At 28.9% G+C, this 23,782-nt stretch overlaps 2 protein-coding genes across 2 annotated transcripts in view; one reads left to right on the top strand and one right to left on the bottom strand.

Moving 5' to 3' along the window:
• Window positions 1–1,094: 1,094 nt before the first annotated feature.
• On the top strand, window positions 1,095–11,162 carry LOC132943138 (UDP-glucose:glycoprotein glucosyltransferase). The gene is made up of 23 exons (XM_061011976.1): window positions 1,095–1,113; window positions 1,233–1,358; window positions 1,475–1,537; window positions 2,249–2,485; window positions 2,564–2,796; window positions 2,867–3,055; window positions 3,114–3,286; window positions 3,360–3,555; window positions 3,619–3,832; window positions 3,890–4,694; window positions 4,778–4,973; window positions 6,447–6,635; window positions 6,700–6,925; window positions 7,086–7,194; window positions 7,332–7,517; window positions 7,577–7,786; window positions 8,265–8,660; window positions 9,279–9,456; window positions 9,549–9,835; window positions 9,892–10,063; window positions 10,123–10,239; window positions 10,322–10,472; window positions 10,933–11,162. Exons 2-23 carry the CDS (start codon window positions 1,307–1,309, stop codon window positions 10,956–10,958), a joined length of 4,605 nt encoding a protein of 1,534 aa, XP_060867959.1. The 5' UTR covers window positions 1,095–1,113; window positions 1,233–1,306; the 3' UTR covers window positions 10,959–11,162.
• LOC132943142 (protein Wnt-11b-like) overlaps window positions 11,140–23,782 on the bottom strand; it is a 28,532-nt gene continuing 15,889 nt past the window's right edge. Inside the window, exons 2-5 of the mRNA XM_061011983.1 lie at window positions 21,769–22,013; window positions 17,402–17,739; window positions 11,531–11,805; window positions 11,140–11,456 (exon numbers count right to left, since the gene is read on the bottom strand). Of these exons, the coding sequence (XP_060867966.1) occupies window positions 11,282–11,456; window positions 11,531–11,805; window positions 17,402–17,739; window positions 21,769–22,013 (1,033 nt within the window). The 3' untranslated portion in view covers window positions 11,140–11,281. The remainder of the gene's footprint in view (window positions 11,457–11,530; window positions 11,806–17,401; window positions 17,740–21,768; window positions 22,014–23,782) is intronic.

Raw genomic sequence — 23,782 nt, 5'->3', positions numbered from 1 at the left:
ATAATACGATAAAATATAAATTATAATTTAGAATATTGTTATAACTATTATGACTATAACGATCCTATATGTGATATGTCTATTGTAATATTATACCTATATTCAGGGGCGTATACAAGGGGGGGGATGTGGGGGTCAGATCCCCCCCCAATAGGCCTTTTTTTAAATTTTATAAAATAGTGTTCTTAATGACTTAATGTAAGGAAATTACAAGGAAAAAAATGGCAAGGATTTTTTGTAAATTTTTATTTTAACACGTCATGCAACAATTAATTAAAAATAATTTACTTAATATTAATCAGTAATCATATATTTATTTCATATTCATATAATCGTATTATGTGATATTTGATAATATGTATATTATATATTATACAAGTATAATAAATTATTATAAGATAATAATATGTGGCAGACCAGCCACGGGCCGTCGCCAGTCGCCACCGTCACCGATATCAACGCGGCGGAGACGACGCCCGCATGTCCGTGCGTATAATAATACATTTTCCTATACATTAGAAAAAGAAATATAAAAATAGCTAAAAATAGCTTAAATAATAAATATTATTATCTAAAAACAAAAATCAACCACAAATATTATGTCAGTTGTACGAACAAGTCATAACTACATATAACTACTTGTAGAATTTAAAATAAAATGTATTGAATATATATAATATGTTTTATCATTTATTAGGTATTTAAATGTGCACATATATAGGTTTAGGTATTTTTGTTCCATAATAATTTGTTTGCAACTGATCCCCCCCCATACAAAAGTTATGTATACGCCACTGCCTATATTAGTATAATAAATAATAATTATTGATATTTATTGGTATACCGTTTACTTTATTACGTATTAACCTTTACGGCTTTACCTCTATGTTGTTTGAATAAATCGTGTCATCACTTATCCGGCATTCAGTTAGCCTTATCATCAGCCAACCAAATTCGATTACATGTAAGCAGGTAAGCACGTTGAGGTTAGGACGTATCACGTATGTAGTATGTTATTGTTATCTTTTGCTTTTAATGTTTACATGTTTATGTCGGGCGCTTTGGAGACAGTAAATATTAAATTCAGTAATTTACTGTGAAGTACCTATCTATGTAATATTATATTCAAAATTGTAAATGTGTAATGTGATAATATGTGTATAATAGAAAATATTAATTTTTGTTTAATGTTTAAATGTTTATAACCTTTTTTTACGCATTAAATGTTACAGCGTTATGAATTATTTTCATTAAACTTGTTTTATTTGGGATACTTGTATTTCTCCTAAGAAACTTATAATTAAAAATGGCGAACATTAATGCATACGGTAGATATACATCATCGGAATATGACCATAGTAAGATTTATTTTTATTTTGTTTTACTACTAAATATTTTTGTTACAAACACAATATACAAATTTACAAAATCTATATAAATACCTGTACCTATTAAATATAATATTTTTTTACAGGAAGAAGGAATCCATCTGTTAAACAGAACCCAAAAAAAAATAAACGGAGCTATAAAAATAATGGTAAATACCCCTATAAATACCTAGGTTTTTTTAAAAATATAGGTAAACATAGTTTATCTCCTCAGTGGCAAAGGAAGTTTATGGACAAAATTAAATTTCCAATAAGAATTGTTCCGTATACTTCATAGTTAAATTTCCGAGAAAAAGCTAAAATTAACCATAAATATCCCTACTTCAGTATCCCTACCAAATTAATTAGACATTAAAATATTTCCAATTAATAAATTAATTTTTTCCAATTTATTACATATTATATCAATTTAAGATTTGTTTAAATTTTTTTCATTTTATCTAACTAATTCACTTAGTTATTCATTTTTTTCAGAAAATTATCATCAAGCAAGTAGTAATAGCACATAATAGTATAATACTAAATATAAACAAAAATATATATATATAATAAATAATTTTAAAATGGTATTAATTTTGATTAATTTGTAATCTAGAATTAAACTTCATTTGAAATAATAAATGTTATATTGAAGTTATTTTTTTTATTGAATAGTAAACAGGTGTTATTAGAGCTACAAATTATTTGATTTATGGTGCATTAACAATATACCTAATTCTACCCTTTTTTAAATATTTAGTATATTATTTATTAATATACCTTTTTATAATAATGTAAAATGGCATATGCTTTTAATTAAATAATTATTACATTTATTATTTCAAGTTAAATTGTAATTAATAATTAATGTTATGTTTCAGATTCATCAAACTTTTATTTTATAGTTGGTTTGATTTGTATTATTTTTTTATTCACACGTGAATCAGAAAATAAAAATTCTAAAAAAGGAAAATATGTTACGACTATGATTGATACAAAATGGAGTATGGTACCACTTGTTTTAGAAATGGCAGAATATATGGCTGAAGAAAATCCATATTCTTTATGGTTGTTTGTGGATAGTATATCACAGCTTAATCCAGCTTTAAGTGAACTTGGTATAGAATAAGAATATAGTATTAATATAATTTGTATTATAATTATAAAATCTTTAATCTTTAATTCAATTTTTGTAGATAATGATCAAATCAAATACCAGATTGCATTATCTAAGGCTGAATTATTATTATCCAATTCTAAATTAAGACTATTAAAATTTTCTCTATCCATGCATATATATTCACCACGTATTGAAATGTATGCTCAAATGGCAGCTGATCGAGGAGTGCATTGTTCCACTTCTGTAGAAATTGATGGTGAACTTGTGTGTTCAGTTGAAGAGTTAAAAAAAGTTTTACAACGGATAAGTGTTAGTTTTTGTTCAGTCTTATGCAAACATCATCCATTTAAAAAAAAAATGAACACAATCTTTTTTATAGGCTGAAGGTTCAAAACATTTGTGTGAAACATATCATATAGATCATCATCACCCTTCTTCTAAAAACAGAAGTAACATAGCGATATTGTATGGTGAATTAGGAACAGCAGAATTTGCTTCTTATCATACAGTATTAAAACAATATGCTCAAGAAGGATCTATAGACTATGTTCTACGTCATTTTGTAAAAGTAATTTGTTTAATATATGTTGTAATTACAATTGCATGAACCAATAATTTCTGTATAGGAAAAGAGTGAACAGAAGGTTCGCCTATCTGGTTATGGTGTTGAACTTCATATGAAATCAACTGAATATAAAGCAGAAGACGATAGTGTAGTTAAAGATAAAAATGATTTGAATAGAAATGAAGATGAGGAAGATATTTCAGAAATTGAAGGATTTGATTTTAAACGCCTTGTGTAATTTTAATTTATTTTATTAGTATTTACTGTTTATTATTGTTACTGATAAACTTTTAATCATTTAATTTAGTGAGTTATACCCCGATAGAAAGCAGGATTTATTAAAATTCAGAACTCATTTATCCGAGGTTAGTGGTGAACTAGCCCCTCTTAAGGCTTGGCAATTTCAAGAATTGAGCCTACAAGCAGCACAGAGAATTATGAGTGGCCCACCTCAAGATGCTATTCAAACTTTTATTCACATTGCTCAGAATTTTCCAACTCAAGTAATGTTGAACAAAAATTTATTCCATTGTTTAAAGTATAATTTGCATGTTAATTTATTTTAGGCTAGATCATTGGCTAATGTTAAAGTTAGCAAAGAACTAAGGGATGAAGTATCAAAAAATCAAGATAGTTTTTCAATGGGATTGAATTTACAACCTACTGATACAGTTTTATTATTAAATGGAATGTATTTTGATATAGACATCACAGATATGTCAACTATATTAGATTCAGCTACTCAAGAATTGAGTATAATGGAAGGGTTATATTCTATAGGTAAATAATATTTTTTTTACTCAAGAAAAAATGTTGAAATTGTTTTTTTGGTTATAGGCATTACAGACAAAAAAGCTATTTCTTCTATGTTAGCGTTGGATTTTGGAAGTGTTAAAGGAAAGTCATATGCTGTAGATATTAGGGACTCTGCTATTCAATGGATAAATGACTTAGAAACTGATGCTACATATAAGAGGTGGCCTTCTTCAGTTGATGATTTGCTTCGACCAACATTTCCTGGCATGTTACGAAGTATTCGTCGTAACCTGTATAATCTAGTAATTGTTTGTAATCCAGCTTCTAAAAGTTCATGGCCTTTACTAAAACTAACTGATTCATTTTTAAACCATCAAAGTCCTTTACGAGTTGGGATTGTATTTAATGTTTCGCCAAAGCCAGCCATAGGACTAAACGATGCTAGTGTAGCCATATTGAATGCTTACAATTATATTGTTGAGCAAACATCTAAACCATTGTCTGCATTTAATTTCATAACTAATATGTATACATCTATTAGTGAAGACAGAGATGTTATTGTTGATGATGTCTTAAATGAATTTAAGAAGCAGTACCCCAAAGCAATTATTGATGAAATATTTGGAGAAGACAGTGATTACGATACTGCCCAAATACTGGCAAAAGAGTATGTCGCAAAGACAGGGTTTAGAAAATTACCTCAAGTATTACTTAATGGGGTTCCATTACAAGAAAAATCTTTGGTGGAGGAAGACTTTGAAGAAGCTGTTTTAGTAGAATTAGTAACTCAAACGCAGACTTTACAAAAGGCTGTATACAAAAGAGAATTGACTGATACAGACAATGTTGTAGATTGGTTAATGACACAACCAAATGTAATGCCAAGGTAATTAACCAAAAAAAAATTATTATTATTTACAATTAATTATGTGAAATTAAGTATATTGATCCACACAATAATTGTTATAGACTGAACTCACGTGTACTCAATACAGACTCAAGTAAAAATTTGCAATTATCAGATAAACATGAATTTGTTTTGAAGTCAATAAATTATACTACTTTTACTAAGAAATCTACTATTAATCCAATTACACACTGGATTGTTGGAGATTTTTCTAAACTGTCTACTTTCAAATTGATCAAAAACACATTTGAACATTTGGTAAGCAAATAATTTACAATATTTAATCTTCAAATCAAAATATAGTATTTATTAATTTATAAAATATTAAGTAATAAGTTTTTTGTAACATAATAATGTATAACGTAACTTATAATATTTAAACATATTCTACTAACAATGACCTCTGAAGCTAAAAGTAAAAAAAAAATAACATAATGTGATATTTATTTTTCTATCAATACCTATTCTCAATAAGATGTTTTCTCTGTAGTCTGACATGTATGCGGCGGTGTTTGGTTATTGGAAAATCTGGCCTGGGTACTGGAAAATGCATATATAATAAATTCAAATTGTATGTCCATTCATAAATTAGTTAGAATTAAATATTTTCATTTTATAGGTTATTATTATTAAGTATTAACATTACATACTACAATTTACATAATTAAATAACTTCTTTAATTTAAATGTATGAGCCTTCTATCATCTAATTAATAAATGTAGGCCATTTTTTATCCTGGAAGTGACTTTTCGGTACAATGAACAAGTGTATTGTGTAGTATTTTAAATTTTCCAAACATAACACTTTTATCAGTGCAAACCACTTTTTAATGTTTTTCTAGAATCTAACTGTCAGCAGTTTTTATAAGCTCTTCAAATTTATTTAAATTAGCTTGTATATCATATATTGGTAGTACAACCAACTCCATAAAATGTAGCATGATTATTTAATTTTTCACCATTGTCAATTTTTTTATAATTTTGTATTTAGTTTATAAAGTGAATATGTTAATGTTTTATTTCCAAAATCTCTATACTCTACAAACACTACAAATCATTTGACATATAAAGTGTCTAAAACTACACTAATGTCTAATACAGATTCTCTTATGTACTAGATGTTTAGATTAGGCATTATCAAGGATTTTACTAGCCTATTTATTTTATTGTCAATTTTATAACATTATGTTGTGACACATAATTGTGTTCGGTGCAAAAATACAAAAGTTATTAGAACTAGAAAATTGGATATGTGGAATATTGTACAACCCGATTACAGATATTACTATTAACTATTATTTATTTGAAACATAATTTAAATTGTATAGCATATTAACATGTTTTTGTGTTATATGTTATACACTAAGATAATCATATATAAAAAAAAAAAAAACTATAATATAAATAGAAAACAATAATATTTATATATTTTTTAATAATTTTAAAGAATTGTGATTTTAAAAATATTACTAATTTTATGGTACAATGATTTAGTAGTTTTAAAAGGTTATGTTATAGCCTAAATATGAAAGTTATCCCGTTATTTATTACTCTTCTACGATAACGATAACAATTATAAGTAATTTTAAATTAAATGTTGGTCTTTGTTCCATATTTTCTCTGTTTCTTGTAGTCTATTCTATAATCCATATACATTTTGTAAATTTAGGATATACCATAATTACATTTGTTTTAACTTTAACTTATTCTTATGTAACATTTTTCTTACAGAAATCGGATTCTGAATCACGTATAGGTGTAGTTCCGAATCCATCAAGTAACGATGAACATATAATCAAAATCAATAAAATAGTTTTTGAAGCTTTTAAACAGGAAGATAAATTGAATATATTAGTTAAGCATTTATCACAAGCAATTAATGTTAATAAAAATCATATTGAAGTCATAAATTCACTACCAGTAAGATTTATATCCTTTGATTATAGTAATCTAAAATATTAATATTATATTTAATTTTGGGTAGGAAGAGATACATTTTGATGTGTCAAAAATAGATATACAATTGTATAGAAACTTTGCTTTTGAAGCATTGAATTTTGAAAGTGGACAAAGCGGCATAATCACAAATGGACGTATTTTGGGTCCATTTGATGAAGATGAAGATTTTTTAACTGATGATTTTGCTTTATTAGAACAACATACATTAAAGGGCAGTGTAAACAAAATTCTTAATATACTTAAAGAATCAGGTACGTTAAAACTTAAAAATATATCAATTACTATAAATATAATTTTTAACTGTTCTGGGCATTAATAAGTTTAAAAGTAATATAGTTATTTTTTGTATTAAAACTTAATATTTGACATATTAAATTAAACATAATTTAAATTAGTTTATATTATTTATAGATGTAATGGATATTACAAGTGATATGATAATGAAAGCGAGTGCCTTAATTAGTAGCCGTTCTCAAACTAAAAATCGACATTCTATACCTGATGTTTCTACTAAACACAGGTAAAATATCATAATATTTATGGCATTTTATAGCCTTATTGCAATACAGTACAACCCATACTTAGTAAAACTTAGTAGTACTTAGTAACTTTCATTATAAATGTTAATTTTTTCATAATTTTTTTTTTTTTATGAAGTGTTATTAAATTAACTGCCAGCAACGAAGATGAACCAGTTTTTGAAATCAATGTTATTGTTGATCCTGTGTCTAGAGGTGCTCAGAAAGTTGGATCTATTATTTCTGTATTATCACGAGTACTCAATGCTAACATAAATATATATTTTAATTGTGTTGATAAGAACAGTGATATGCCTGTTAAAAGGTAAGAATTAATATAATATATTCTAAAATGTACATGTTTTTATGTATTTTATATTTCAGTTTTTATCGTTTTGTGCTTGAACCTGAAGTCATTTTTGATAAATCTGGCCATTTGTCCCCTGATCCAATAGCAAAGTTTTCTAATATGCCTACTAGTCCATTATTAACACAAATACTTCATGTACCTGATAATTGGTTGGTTGAATCTATTGAATCTCCATATGATCTGGACAACATTCGACTCGAAGATGTTGAAATGGGTGTTTATAGGTTTGTAAGACTAATCATAACCGCTTAAGAGGACGCTAAACAGACATTTGTCTTAGTCTTAAAAGTGCGTAACATAACAAATTTATGCTCAGGAGAACGCGTTTAGCTCCTTTAGTTTAAACATTTGAGTAAATCGATCTATTTTGGAACTTGATGGTAAGTATATAATCTGTGTTTGCATGTGGGTTTTTTACGATAGTTCAATTTTTTAGTAAGTTATGAGCATATAATATAGCGTAAAATAAAAATGCTCATAACTCACTTAAAAACTGAATTATTGTAAAAACCCACTTACAAACACAGATGATGTTCCATAATAGGTCGATTCACTCTATTTTTTAAACTAACTGAAATGTGATCTGCCGAGCGTAAATTTGTTATGTTATGCACTTGTAAGACGGAAACAACAAATATCTGTATAGAGTCCTCTTAATGGCAAACTAACATTTCATTATTTTCATTATTTTAATTAATTTAGTCGGTATGAATTGGAATATCTGCTGCTTGAGGGTCATTGTTATGATTCAGTCAACATGAATCCACCTCGTGGTCTTCAAATGACACTAGGAACTAAGTCAAATCCAGTAGTGGTAGATACAATTGTTATGGCCAACTTGGGTTATTTCCAAATGAAAGCTAACCCAGGGGCTTGGATGTTAAGACTTCGACAAGGCCCTTCAGCTGATATTTATGACATTATTTCTCATGAAGGATCAGACCGTTCTCCAAACAGTATGGATATCAAAGTATTGATCAGTTCATTTCGTTCTCACATAATTAAAGTCAAAGTTGCCAAAAAACCTGGCAAACAGAGTTTAAATGTCTTGGGTGATGATGATGCTGAAAATAAAGGTTTATGGAATTCAATTACCAGGTGAATAAAAGTGAACATTAAACTTCTTTACATATTTTATTATTGATGTGGTGGTGAGTAAATGTAGCTAATCATTTGTGTCAGTCCTCACTCATCACATTCTGTTTCTTTTTATATGATGCCAACATATCAGGAACTCTAGGTCTTTATAGTTTATATAATCTTCTGATGAGTTAGCTACTTATTTGTTTGTTGCAAATTACATTGAAAATTTTTAGTTTTTTAATTTTTTATAATTTGAATACATTATTATGTTTTATGAGGTAAATTTAGCCCTAGATCTTATATTATATATTATTAATAGGGCCTTTGAAACTTGTAGTATTTACCTAGTCTTTTGAAAAACCTTAACATAATCTAAGTAAGATTCAAATTATTTTATACTTAAATAAAGTTAAATATATTTTGCACTTTCCTAAAAATTTTAACTAAATCATTTACAAACCGAAAAAACTTACTTTTCCATTTAAACTATAAAACTAATTTTTGCTGAAATGCTAATTTTTTTAGCTAAATTTCCGTTGGTTTTTATGATTTCTATTAGTTCTAATATATTATCCTTTCTTAAATAGTTATTATGTTATATTATTATATTATTTATTATACATTCTTTCATAGTTCTTTCGGCTCGGGTTCACCTGATAAATCAACTGACGAAACTATCAACATATTTTCTGTTGCTTCAGGCCACTTATATGAAAGATTTTTAAGAATTATGATGTTGAGTGTGTTAAAAAATACTAAATCTCCAGTAAAATTCTGGTTTCTTAAAAATTATCTTTCTCCAACTGTTAAGGTATTTATATTTTATGTAATGAGTTTATAATTCTTGTTTTAATAATTAGTGTGATTAATGACTATTATTGATGTATTCATTTTTTATTTTAGAACTTTCTTCCTATTATGGCCCAAGAGTATAAATTTCAATATGAACTAGTTGAATATAAATGGCCTCGTTGGCTTCATCAACAAACAGAAAAACAGAGAACTATATGGGGTTATAAAATATTGTTTTTGGATGTCCTTTTTCCATTGGATGTTAAAAAAATTATATTTGTTGATGCTGATCAAGTAGTCCGAGCTGATATGAAAGAATTAGTTGATTTAGATTTAGGTGGTGCACCATATGCGTATACTCCATTTTGTGAAAGCCGTAAAGAAATGGATGGCTTCAGGTTAGTTTTGTCTAAAAATAGTATTTACCTTTATTTTAAAATGCATTTGTTTAAAGATTTTGGAAACAAGGCTACTGGAAAACTCATCTACAGGGTCGTCGTTATCATATCAGTGCATTGTATGTAGTAGATTTGAAACGCTTTAGAAAAGTAGCAGCTGGTGATAGATTACGAGGTCAATACCAAGCTCTTAGTCAAGATCCAAATAGTTTATCAAATTTAGATCAGGTTAGATAAATAATAATAATAAAATAAAATATGACACCTTAATTGTTATATTTTTAAAGGATTTGCCAAATAACATGATTCACCAAGTTTCTATTAAAAGTTTGCCACAAGAATGGCTTTGGTGTGAAACATGGTGTGATGATGCATCCAAAAAATCAGCCAAAACTATTGATCTTGTAAGTATTAATATTTTAGTAAATCTTACTTTTATAATTGTAAAAATTACTTTTAATACATTGTTTTTTATTAAAATGATAGTGTAATAATCCATTAACTAAAGAAGCCAAGTTGACGGCAGCAATGAGAATTGTTAGTGAATGGAAAGATTATGATAATGAAATTAAAAGATTACAAATTAAGCAAAGTGAACATGAAGATGAAGTTTTCAATGTTGAAACTCAATCAAAAGGTAACTGGCTCTTGAAATTGTATGAAGATAAAACAAAAGTGCAAAGTACTATCTGTCTAATATAAGAGTAATCTCTGGTGGTGACTGATATTTGTCTGGTTTGGTCAGACCACTTTCCTTGTTAAATTGTTAAATCAGTTTTCGTTATCTGCTTCTGTTTCCGACAATTGGTCGCAGCTGAAAAGTTTCTTTACCATATAAGTGGACGCCATATCTATATGTTATGCGTTTGTAAGACGGAAACAACGAACGAAGGTATTAATGTTTGCAAAATGAAGCTAGGCAGTTGTTGTAACTTGTAAAAATAAAGTAATACCCTTGAGAGCATTGTACTTGGCGCAAATTTGCTGCAACCGTGTACAAGTTACTTTTATATTGGACGGGGATGACAATTTTGTAAATTTTAATCATTATATTTATTCTATCGGTTTTTAAAATATATTATTTTTTCTTATTTCAGGACCAGAAGTACACACAGAATTATAATGGATTTATATTTGAAAACTGTTGCATAGAATTCAAATGATCTCCAGTTTTATTATGATAATATGTCTATTTATTTTATATCTATTGAAACCAACTATTCATTGTTCCATAATTTTTACAACATTAGTTGATAACATTTTTGATTATATTATAATTTGTTTAGGAATAATAAATTAAAAAATAAAGATATTAAATTTATTTTAATTGTGAAAAACTTTTTCCATTTTTATTTTTTGTGTTTATTTACCACATGGTTATAAAAAAAAAAATATTCTTTCACAAAATAAAATCTCAAATATATATATATATTTGAATCATTACAATTAATTACAGATTTGCCTTTTTACTAGGCTAGTACAGTTTTGACAATTTACATAACAGCACCAATGGTATTTGCATTGACAGCGCTCCGTCTGTTCAATAGTTTGTGTAGTGTAGCCTCGGCCACAGCACATGGCTAGACAATTTTCAGTACCAATTGTTGTGGAGTTACATTTTCTAAGGGGGAAAAAAAACACATTAATAACATATTAAATATGAGTAAATGCTTATAAATCTATGACATTTCACACCTGCCAACTGTTCCATAACTGCCCACTCTCTGGTCATAATTACAATAATCTGAAGATTCGGTAATATATACTAATGAACTGTCTGTATGTTTTGGAAGTCCGAATCGAATGACTTGAACCATTTCCACTTTCAACGGTGTTTTATTGTACAGTTTCAACAACTTGATGCCCACCCCAATGAATTTGTTCGGCAGACCCCTCCAACACGTTTTCACGTTACACGATCCCGACATGCCGTGACACTTGCAATGGGTTTTCACACTTGACATGACCACCTGAAAAAAAAAATTAAATAAGAAAAGTTGTAGCAACATGATCCCCTTGCGAAACGGACCGCCGCGCCTGCATTCCTCTGCAGGTTCTCGTCCGCTGTGAGCGTATGCGTATTGTTCCTACGACGCACGGTTCATTATGCATAATTAATATTTATTGATTTATCTATAGGATGCGATACAGTCGGTCTTTTTTTTCATTCAATCTTATTTTACCAACATCTAAAACATAGATTTTGGTTAACAAAAATGGTTGGTCCGTGCCACTCCGCGCGTGGACACAAATCAAAATGCTATGCCATTATATTTCGCTCAAAACATTGTATTGACAATATCGACGTCCAAAGAAACATACGGAACATAGGTAGGTTCACGAAAAGTCGATACACCAGCTATTACCTAAATAGGTAAGCGTACGCGTATACCGTTAATGGTTTCATCACTATTCACAATGTAGTATTCAAATAGCTATAACTATACCTACTTATATTTTGAAATTTTGTTTTTATTTATTGAACCAATTTTCATCCGATAGAAAATATACAATAAAACGAATAAACTATAGAATGATAAAAGTCAAAATCGTATAGATACATTTTGGTATACCATATCTATTTTAAAATAAATTGAGATAGGTACCTATCGAACATTGAATCTTCTAACCTATTAGGACATTAGGTAGGCACATAGATTCAAGACTCAACCTACTCAACTATAAATTTGCCTAACGTTTTACGTATGGGATAAAAATTAGATCTGTAATTCTATCTGTTACAGGCTGCAGCAGATCTCTTGTCAATCCAAAAACTTGGGGAGTTGTGTGCACACTATAAATAAGTGGTGGTTGAATGGTAGGCTCCGTCACAATCGATAGGTAGAAATATAGTCAGTCCCGTGAAAACAGACTTTTCAAGGATTTTCTTTAGCAGAAAATAAAAGTGAACTGAATAAGATTAATAATAATATAATATGTAATCAATTGCAACCATTTAGATCACTGATCGTCGCCGGCAAACACGCATAGGTAACTTTTTTCTGTGGCCCCTTCAATTATATATCTTGGTGTTTAAAATTTTTTTTTTATATATTGAATTGAATCATGTCTATCATATTTACAACGATGTTCTTAAAACTGCTTTTAAAGAAAGTACCTAATGGACTAAAAATATTTTTATTCTAGTCTTTCAGAAATAGATAGGTATTAAAAGTTTTGTTAAAAGAACAATTACTGCTTTCAAGTTTCGGTAACACTTATCTTTATATGAGCAGACATTTTCAATAGTTAAATATCAAAAAAATAAATATTATTCACGATGAAGCGACGAAAACTTGAATGCAGTTTTAAAAATATCAACATCCGCAATATGAAAGCGGATATAAACAAATGAGCGGAAAAATTCAATCTCAAAAATCACACTAAAGAAACTAAATAATTATATCCTTTTGCACTCAAATTTTAAATTATTTTTTCTAATGTATTTTATTCAAATCTATAGTATAATATGGACAACCTCGCGATGTGAAACTCATAATAATATTATGATTGTTGCTATCCATAAATATATTAGGTTGTATTATATGATACAACTGTATTTTTAATAACGTTTATTTTAATTTTGAAGCGGCCCTCAACGAAAAGCTGATAACAAATATGGCCCACGAAGGTAAGTAAAAAGGTTTACAAACCATGATTTGGATAAACAAAAAAAATGTTCTTTTTTCGTAATCTGAAAATAATGCATGTGTGAGCTACCCTTTAGCTATACCTATAGGAGTTGACAAAATAAGGTATAAATAGTAAACACCCTCCAAGTTTCAAGTAACCCAGTGGCGTATTTAGGATTTTACATATTTGTATCAATGCTCTCCCCCTGGTTTTTTTTTAGTGGCAATTTTTCTTACCCATACAACAATGTACAACACTTGTTATAATATGGTAATAGTACCTAGCATACTGTATAAAAATCTATTTAGTGCCCCAGAATGTTGAATATCGTAGGTACTCTCAGTAGCAACGAATAACGAAATAATCAAAGCAAATTTTAAAATGTATTAATTTTTTATCTATTTATTAAATTGTAAACATATTAAAAATTAATATTTCTTGAAAAAGACATCGATAATGGTCGCATAATGAAATATGGTGTTATGGCTTATTGCATTAAAATCATACCTAGTTAAAATTAATATAAATATTTATAGTAAACGACCAAATCGTCTAATGATAATAATTTATTATAATTTTTAATTTAAAGAAACATCGTGTATTTGTATCTACAGTTATTTTTTTAAGTTACACCAAACAATCAAAATCAATTTTGTCAAAACCTTGTGTCTTGCTGAAAAATTACCGTTTTTCCTTAATTTGTTTTTGTTTTACTCATCGATTTTGAAAAATACTGGGATATTCTTTAAATAATTACCAACTAGATTCACTTTCCCACTAAAAAAGAAAGATACTGAAATAGAAAATCGAAGCAATATTTAAACTATTTATCGTGTGTATACACACACACAAAAAAAAATCATCACACATTATTGTAAAATCATTGTCTTCATCGCTCAGAATCAAATAACATTATGTATGAAATACAATAGTAATATTACTGTCATCAGTACCCAAGTTATTTATTATTAGAAAAGTATGTCAATATAAAATAGTTAGGTACCTAGTTAATAAAATTATCAATGCAATAAATAAGTCCATATCTTAAAATACCTATCTATTGTTTTTATACAAAAATACTATTTCTGGTAAGTTTAAGTTTTTAAAAAGTACATAATCAAACTTACAATAAAGTTTCGAATACAATTTGTCATACTTAAATGTGGTTAAAGATATCTTGCAAAATAAAATTACCGTAGTCTGTAAATTATTAAGTATTAAAAACGCTCTCGTGTACAATAATATACCATTTTTGATATATGGCCCTCTTGTACTGAAATTACGTCAGTACGATGTTACTAACATCATAGCCAACAATAAATGTTTAGTTTAGGCACAGAACAATAGGTTTAGGTATTCGACGACAAACCAATACGACCGCGTATTATCAGATTTGGAGATTGATTGCCCAGAATGGCTTTGTTTATATTTAAATATTAATTGATCATCTTGTTGACATTGAATCGCCTAACTGCCTATAAGTCAAGGCTGGGTAAGTTAATGATTTTTTTTAACTCAGTTAAGTTAAGTTAATATGCATCAATAACAAAAAGATAATTTAACTATAAGTTAACTCAGTTAAGTTTAAAGTTAATACACACTTTTTGATAACTTTTTATTTAGTTAAAAAAAAGTTAATTTGTTTATACAACGTTAGAGTACTTAATTTTTTTCCAACCCAAAACTAAATTATAGACTATAGTGTTTATACAGTATTTACATATTAGTTGGATTCGAATGATATACATTTTTTACTTTAAATAATTCACGGTCAATATTGTTTGACATGAAAACGAAATAGACGGAAATAGTGAAATATAATAAAACTAAAAACAAAACAAAATAAATTAACTTAACTTACTTCTTGAAATGGAAAATTAACTCGTTAATTTCACGTTAATTAAAAAAGAAATTTAGTAAGTTAACAGTTAAGTTAATGAAAAGCCAAAAGTAACTAGTTAAACAGTTAATATAATATAACTCGTTAATGCCCAGCCTTGCTATAAGCCATTGTAAATCTGTTTTCAAAAAAAAAGCTCCCTCAAAAATTTGCTGTCCCCCAAAAAAGTGCTGCTTGGGGCAATTTCACTCAATCCTCCTCACACCACTGAAGTAATCTATTGATATTTAATTTTAATTGAAAACAACACAGTAGTTTTCTGAGACTATTAATTTCGGATGAACCAACATCCAAGTTGGATAACCTAACTTTGCCCGTGAAGGAACGAAAGAATACAAAATATAGGCAGAGGCGTATTTAAGGAGGTGGCCCATGGGGCCCGTGCCCCCCCCCCTATTCACCTTATTTTATACTTTTTTATTATTGAGAGCATTATAACCTATATTTAGCCTCTCTTATTTTTCACAGACGGGCGCAAGGTGACATATTATCATGATACGATATCATTGATATTTATTACCACTTACCACTGATTTAAATTATGAGATAAGTTATAACTTATAACTGTGTATAATTTGAACTTTTTGTTTGTGCCCCTCCCCTACATAAGACATTTATAAAAATACCCCTCAATATAATTATATCTTGATTTTGGTGTACCTCAGTTTACAGTCAAATTTGCGTTAGTGTCCATCGCTTCGTGGTGGATTGGATATAGCATTTGGTAAAAATCGAACGTGGTAAAAACTACTCTGTAAACTTTCCTGATATATTTAAGAACAATTTGAAATGTTCACAAAATCGGTTAAATATTTTTTGTGTACCTATATAAGCTAAAAATATACATTCAACTTTCATACATTTTGTTTTAAGATATACATGATATACATGACTTGATGACTTTATTCCGTTATTCGAAACCAATCGTGACAACCTGATGGATGTTTTTACCTCATCTGCCCGAGTAACCAATGGCAATCAATTATATACAAAAAAAAAAAAATACTAATTTATACCAATTATTTATCCTGTAACCAATTTCAACCATTTATAAACAAAAATTTCCATCGTAAATCTCAAAATCCCAGTTTGACCACCTCTCCGGGTTGGACCTACTGCAGGGTCCAATTGTGAGTCTAAATCATCCAGTGATCACTCAAACACACAAACAATTTCATCAATATTGGACCAGGCGTTTATGAGGAGTTCAAATAGGTAAAAAAGTACAAAAGAGTTATATTACTTATATATATATATATATATATAAAGATAATATGATATAGGTACTAATTATATAGTTATATCTACTAACGGGAGTTTACACTAGTGAGAACAGCCATGACTCATGAGGGTGGCAACATTAGACGGTGTTTGTCCGACATATTATGTGTATGGTCGCAATATGGAATATAGGTGGTGTGGTTAAATACTCCGATACCACTGCGGGGCATAAGTAGTAACATATCATACTTAGGTCCAGTGGCGCCGATTCGACTACTAAGTGGGGTAAATGTCCCAGAGCATTTTTATTGAGTGGGTGTCCCGTACTTCCGTGGAGCCGTGTAGGTGTCACATCGGGATTTTAATTTTCTATAATGTCAGTAGAAAAATATGTTTCCAATGTAATATGTACCCATACATAATATTAGTATATTACGCATGTATTATGTATAATACAATTATCATGTACTATATTATATATATGGCGTCATGGTGACATAGCTACCTACTTTTGAGGTGGGTTTGGTGAGACTAGACATTTTTATTACCCCAACGGTTTACAAATAAATTGACGTTACTCAGGGGGGCTTTTGCTTTAACCTAACCTTTGGCATCTCCTGTCGTCTTAACCACCAATAATTTGTATTATAAATTACATAATCTAAAATAGAAAGTTATAGCCTTTTTGAGCACCTCTTGTTAACATTGTCTGGATTCACGCCTGGCGCCACCACCTAGGTATTTGGGTACCTAGTCACCTGTTATAGGTATAAGGTTTCGTGTACAATGTACCAAAGTATTTAGTGTCTTACTTTTCGGCCTATTTTGTAATTGTGTTCGTCGACTATAGACATAGCTCTCTGTTCACGCCGTACCGCATCTTCGTTGGCGTTAGCCGACAAGTCTTCGTCGCCGTCACCATTGTATTCGCCCGACGCCAAAGGGTTTTCGTTCTTCACGAACTGTCTGGCGAACTTGGCGCCCCATCGGACGTTGTCGTCGCACCCGCTCCACTTAAACGTGCCGTCCGTGTCTTCCGGGTGGGTGCCGCACCCGCAGCTCGGCAACATTCCGGACGCGCAGTCCCTGGTCATGGTGTACGTCAGCGCGGCCGAGCTGAGCGCGTACGCGAACGACTGTTCTTTCGTGCCTGCAGCAGTGTATTAGATTATAATTTATTATGTGCCGACACCGGGTGTATATGTTTTCGTCCGAATTCGACCTTTTGGTTTTCGCCCAAAATTGTTATAATATAATATAATATTATAAATTTCACCGTAAACAAAAAAAAAAACATTTTGGTCACCACTGTTTTTTTTTTATTGAAAATGTTATTTAAGCTTTTAATTGATAAAAGTTAATGTCAACATATACCTACTTATGTGTAAAAAATTTTTAAAAAAAAAGTACAGTGGTAACTAAAATGTTTTTTTCGCTTACGATGAAAAATATTACTTTTTTTTTTGTTGAGTTTAGGTAAAAGAGGTCATTTGGGCGAAAATCAAAAGGTCGATTTTGGGAGAAAACAGATCAGACTATGGTATTAAACTGTATTAGGCATGTAATATTATATTGTTGTCTCGTGTTATAAAATAAAAAATAATCATTTGTGAGACGTTTGCCGTAACTCGTATACTTAAGTATATATTATGGTGCAGGCCGCAGGGCATAACTACTATAGGGTACCTACCTATTTACCGGCTGAAAGAGTTTACCCCATAATTATAGGGGCTTAATCGTTTCCTCGATTAGAATCTATAAGAACTGTACCCCTCCGACCGTCCCACAGATCTGGCACTGATTCTTAATACGATAAGGAATCGAATAAAATAATATTATTTTAACTCATAATTTTTCGCTGCTACAAGATTTGTTATATTATAATAATATAATAATGATGGCTCATTTGATAACACTAATATAGTATTTTATTATTTTCAAAAATACTTTGGAATATTAAACAATTTCGTATAGGAATCTTGATAATATACCTACCTAAATGTTAATATTGTCTTCTGTGAGTTAGGGTAGGTATGCATACAATTCTGATTATTATAACGATTCCCGTGTGCAGACTGCAGGGGTGAATTTAGGAATATCTAATGGGGAAGGGGTGATGGATAATCTTCTAATATAGCAAAGCCGAGCCGGTCCATTTCCCGAGCCGAGCAAGCATACGACATCCCTTGTTTGGTTCCATGTCGTCTATTGTTGAATTATATAATAATTATATTATATATAATACACAAATACACAATAGGTTTCAAATGTCTATTGGGGAAGTTGTAAATAAGGGAGGGGGTTGAATCGAGTCCCCTTCATCGTCCACCATATATCATGATATAATTACGCCTCCACTAGTGTGCCGTTTGTAATAAATACACTGTAGATAATATCTATATTATAACATGTATATTATATAATATATATATATATATATACATATATATAGAGAAAGAGAAAGAGAGAGAGAGAGTTCATACTTCAAACGAGTATATAATATATATATAACCTATTAATCCCGCGCGGTATGCACCTTTAGGATATGACGACTGTCGTCGACTTGTATACAACTTGTCACGTTTGTCCGTGAAAAAGATGTATGCGTTTTGAATCAGAAATAAAATGCGATGTTAAAACGCGCCTATATACATATGCCGCACGCATATAATTAAAATATTTATATATATATTATTATATCGTTACCCTAACAGCAACAACACGTATCTGCAAATTTTCGATTTTTTTTTTATGTTATCAAAATATTTAGAATCTCTTTGCGCACATGTTTCATTGACTATATTTTCCGTAAACAAACTGATAATCTCAAAAAATAGATTATAGTGACAACACGTATCTGAATTTGATATGTGACAACACGTATGTACAAGATTTACCGTAGTGTTTTGTGTTACGAACGTTTGACTGTTGCCGTCTACTTAAATACCAGGTAATTATTATTTAAGTTATTTTAAAGTCATAAATGATCATTTATTTACTATAAAATCAATCAAACATAACTTCTAAAGGAAGATCTACGTTAATAACTGACATTTTGTTTGTGTTTTCACATACGTGTTGTTACAGATTTAGAAATTTACAAATAGTGACAGTTAAGTGGTATTTCTATTGGAATTTTATCAATGCTGTTTTCTTAAAAAGTAAGTTAATATTCTATACTTAAATAATTAATATGCAATATGTAAAGATATTACATCAATATCTAAATTTTAATTAAATTATTAAATAGTGTGCTAATTAACAATAATAATATAATATTATGATACAACAAAATTATCTTGTTAAAGGGCATACCCAAATGCAGTGTGACAGTGTTCACAGCCTTATCGAGAGAAAACTTAAAGGACAGGACATACACTTGCCTTCAGATTACATTAGAATAACCAAAGCAGCAAGAAAAACTCCTTCACAACTAGGAGCTATATTGTTAAATTATGACTTTTTTTTAAATTTTAAAACACATCAAACCTATGCATCTATTAGGCCTGGTCGCACAAAAGGGGATCCTGAAGTTAAGGATATTAGATGTTTACTTTATAATCCAACTACAAAGAGAATTATGTACAAATTATTATTTGATGAACCTTATGACGATATACCTGTTGGGAGAATACCAGTATTAATGCAAAATGAAATAAAATATGAAAACCTCTATAAAAAACCATTAAGTATCACTTTATCAAAATATCAAGATCTTCAAAAACTCAAACAATTTCTTCCACCAGACACACATTCATTTTATGACAGTTTAGAGCATGCTTCATCTTTCAAAACTAAGAAGGGTAAAATTTAATATTTTATTTAATATTAATTGTTATTTTGTATGATTTTTATTTTATGTACAACCAAAAGACTGGTTATTAAATTGTTTAGTGTAATTTGTATTGTTATACTAACTTATTTTTATCAATTTATAATTATATTAATATTGTTATTGTATATGAAACCAAAAGACTGGTTATTAAATTATTTAGTGAAATTTGTATTCTTATACTAATTTTTTTTTTTTTTATATAATTAGATTAATATTGTTATTTTATATAAAACCAAAGGACTGGTTATGAAATGATTTAGTGCAATTTGTATTGTTATAATATTTTTTTTTATCACTTTATAGTATGTTAATTGTTATTTTAATATGATTATTATTTTATATGAAACCAAAAGACTGGTTATTAAATTGTTATTTAATCGTATTATAATATAAAAACAAAAAACTGATAAAATAAAAAAATAATGTTTTTATATCATACTGTTATTATTTAAATTGTTAAATATCCACCCACTAATTGAAATGATTAGAACTTATTGCTCTTATATAAATGTGCTATATTTGATGAAATATTTAACTTGAAAATCAAATTTAATAAGTTTTATTCAACAAAAAAAGGTAATTTATTATTAATTTAAATGATTAATACAATTCAGTTACGTGCTGTTATACCCTCAAATGTATGAATCAATAACATGTATCTACTAGTAACAACTACACGTAACTGAAAATAAGTTGTTAATAACTCGTATCTACACTAAATAATCTAATAACAATAATAAATTAGTGTTTGTTATGTATAAATGTGTAAGTATAACTTAAAAACTTAATTCAGAATCAAAAGTTGCTAACATTTTTAAACTTTCAAAATTAAACAGTTTTTTGGTCTTCCTGTAAAATTGTACTTTTGGAGATAAGTGTTGTTGCTGTTAAGGTAACGATATGTATTATATTCGGACACGGAGTGAATGCCTATATAATATATTATACAGGATGTAAAAAAAATAACAAATGTAAAATTATATTATAATAAGCGTATTCAGTGTTACGGTGTATATTATATAGGTAATAACTATTGAGTCTAATAATTATTTGTTAAATATATTTTTTACTACGTACACAATAGTTAAACTGAAATAAAACGTGCTTTAGATAATAATGATTATAGAACAAAAGTTATTACACGATAATAACATGGTTATAGTTACGATCGCAATAACATTATTTGCAAGTCGTTTCTGACTTCATGTTACACCCTGTACACGTCGCATGGTGTTTCAAGCTATTATGATAATAATGTGTCGGGGAATACGCCGGGAACGTTTAAAATAAAAAGAGAAAAAAAAAACTGTTGGAAAAAAATAACAAATAAACTAGTTTGTCAACCTTTGACCAGCTCCGGCGTGAGTCCCGGCGCGGACCGCACCGACGAACAGTTCCACCGTCTGTTTTGCAAGACCGACTGGCAAGCGACCACGGCCAACGCGGCGGCCCGGGAAACGTGCTGCATGACTGGACGCCAAGACTTGCAAATGCGCGCTTGACGCGAGTCCAGTCCGTAGGTTTTGCGCAACGTCCGGCAGACGCCCACGTCGTTCCAGTCCACTTTGCCGGCCGCTTTCTGCATGCCCCTGTAGCGAACGCACGTTATAATAATAATAATAATAATAATAATAATAATAAAAATAAAATAATAATAATAATAATAATAATAATAATAATAATAATAATAATAATAATAATAATAATAATGATAATAGTCATACGAAACACAATTTATGTTACCGTATAGTCTAATCTGTATACCGTAGTACTGTAGTATAGTAGTTACCGTAAAACGATGGGAATAATATAGAGATTCGGGGTATAATGAATAGGCAATTGCTTCAAATTAATGATTAATCTAAATGTTTTGAAAATATCATTGTGTCTATTATATAGTATAAAATGTAAGTGAAAGCTAAGTCCCCGCGGCCACGAATAAAGTTTTTGAATCACAACCAATTAATTGAAATCGTTATTCATAATAATTTCGTCTAAATTATTTAACTTAAAAATGTGTCCGTAAAAAAATTTTACTTATACATTTTTTAGTTACAGTATTAAATATTTTTTAGAAACTTTGTATTCATTTGTCAAGCCTTCCCTATAAAATGTGAACTCTTTTTAAATTTCTAGCTACAAAATAATTTGCAAATTTCCGTGGTTTTGATGAATTTTATCAACATTTTAACATCAAATTTTTAGAAAAAAAACTGTGCCTAAATATCTTTAATATTTTTAAATGGCTATAATAAAAACTTATGATGAACCTTCTATTATATTTGCAAGCTTTTTGACCAGAGTGAAATTTTTCTTTTCGATATTTATTGAAAAAAAATTATTTGAAAATATATTAACATTTTATAGAGTCAAAATATTTTGAAAATTATACCATGTAGGTATAAAAAATGCTAATTTAAACATTATGTGGAAATTAAAAGTGTCTATGGTTATTCGTTTTTGAATTACCTACCACAAAAATAAAAAAAATATGAAAATAGGTTTAGTCGAAACTAGTTATGCGTAAAAATGTAAAATTGTAAAAATTCCAGTTTTTTTCTAGTTTATCTAACATTGGTCTTATTATCAATAGTTCTGGACATTTCTGATTTTTACCTCCCGAAAGTACCAACTAGATTCTTTTTCCCATCAAAAAAGATATTGATGCGTTGAAAATCAAAGCATTTTTCTTCTACACATATTATAATACAATAATGTATATACACACAATTAAATATAAATCATTTTAAAATAAATACATTCATCGCTGGAATCCTAAAATATTTAGTATTTTATTTATTTTTTGCGTTCTCTTATATTTGTATGAAATGTAGAGGAAGTATATAGGTAACCGTATGTATAATACCACAACAATTCACGAGGTTTGTGTGGGTTTTGTTACAAGTATATATTTTTGCTCAGTGTTTGTGATTTTGGGAGAAAAAAATTATTTCCTTAAAAATTTAACGAACAGAACAGATTAGCTTGTAAGGATTTTCCTGCATATTTGTATCATTGGCTTTTTTTCATTTAAAAATTTGCTTATCGAATACATTTATGCGGAAGGGGTAGGAGTGATATGTAGGTAATCTAATCAAAAATATGTCAACAATTTTATCTAGGTGTTACCTACGTTTTATAAGAGAGGAAGTTTTACATTTGCTCAGTGGTTTTTCCGTCAACGAGCGTAAAAATTAAAAATAAGACTAATAAGCTGTCAAACAAGTGTCGAGGCTTAGTTAAAAAATTCCTATTTTTACTATTATTAAATATTATTGCTTTCAAATTTAATATAAAAATATCACAACATATTCAATTAACCCGTGACGATATGATCAAAATGAGATGGTAACACCTG

The sequence above is a fragment of the Metopolophium dirhodum genome, chromosome 4 (assembly GCF_019925205.1).
Source record: "Metopolophium dirhodum isolate CAU chromosome 4, ASM1992520v1, whole genome shotgun sequence".
Classification (NCBI taxonomy): Eukaryota; Metazoa; Arthropoda; class Insecta; order Hemiptera; family Aphididae; genus Metopolophium; species Metopolophium dirhodum.
The sequence above is the reverse complement of the archived record's forward strand: the minus strand, read 5'-3'. Positions and strand labels throughout refer to the sequence as shown.

Bases quoted from the DNA above. Each gene is read 5' to 3' on its own strand.
- LOC132943138 (XM_061011976.1), top strand. From the start codon at position 1,307: ATGGCGAACATTAATGCATACGGTAGATATACATCATCGGAATATGAC. The intron at 6,926-7,085 runs GTACGTTAAAAC...TATTATTTATAG, and splicing joins TAATATACTTAAAGAATCAG to ATGTAATGGATATTACAAGT. The intron at 10,240-10,321 runs GTAAGTATTAAT...TTAAAATGATAG, and splicing joins CAGCCAAAACTATTGATCTT to TGTAATAATCCATTAACTAA.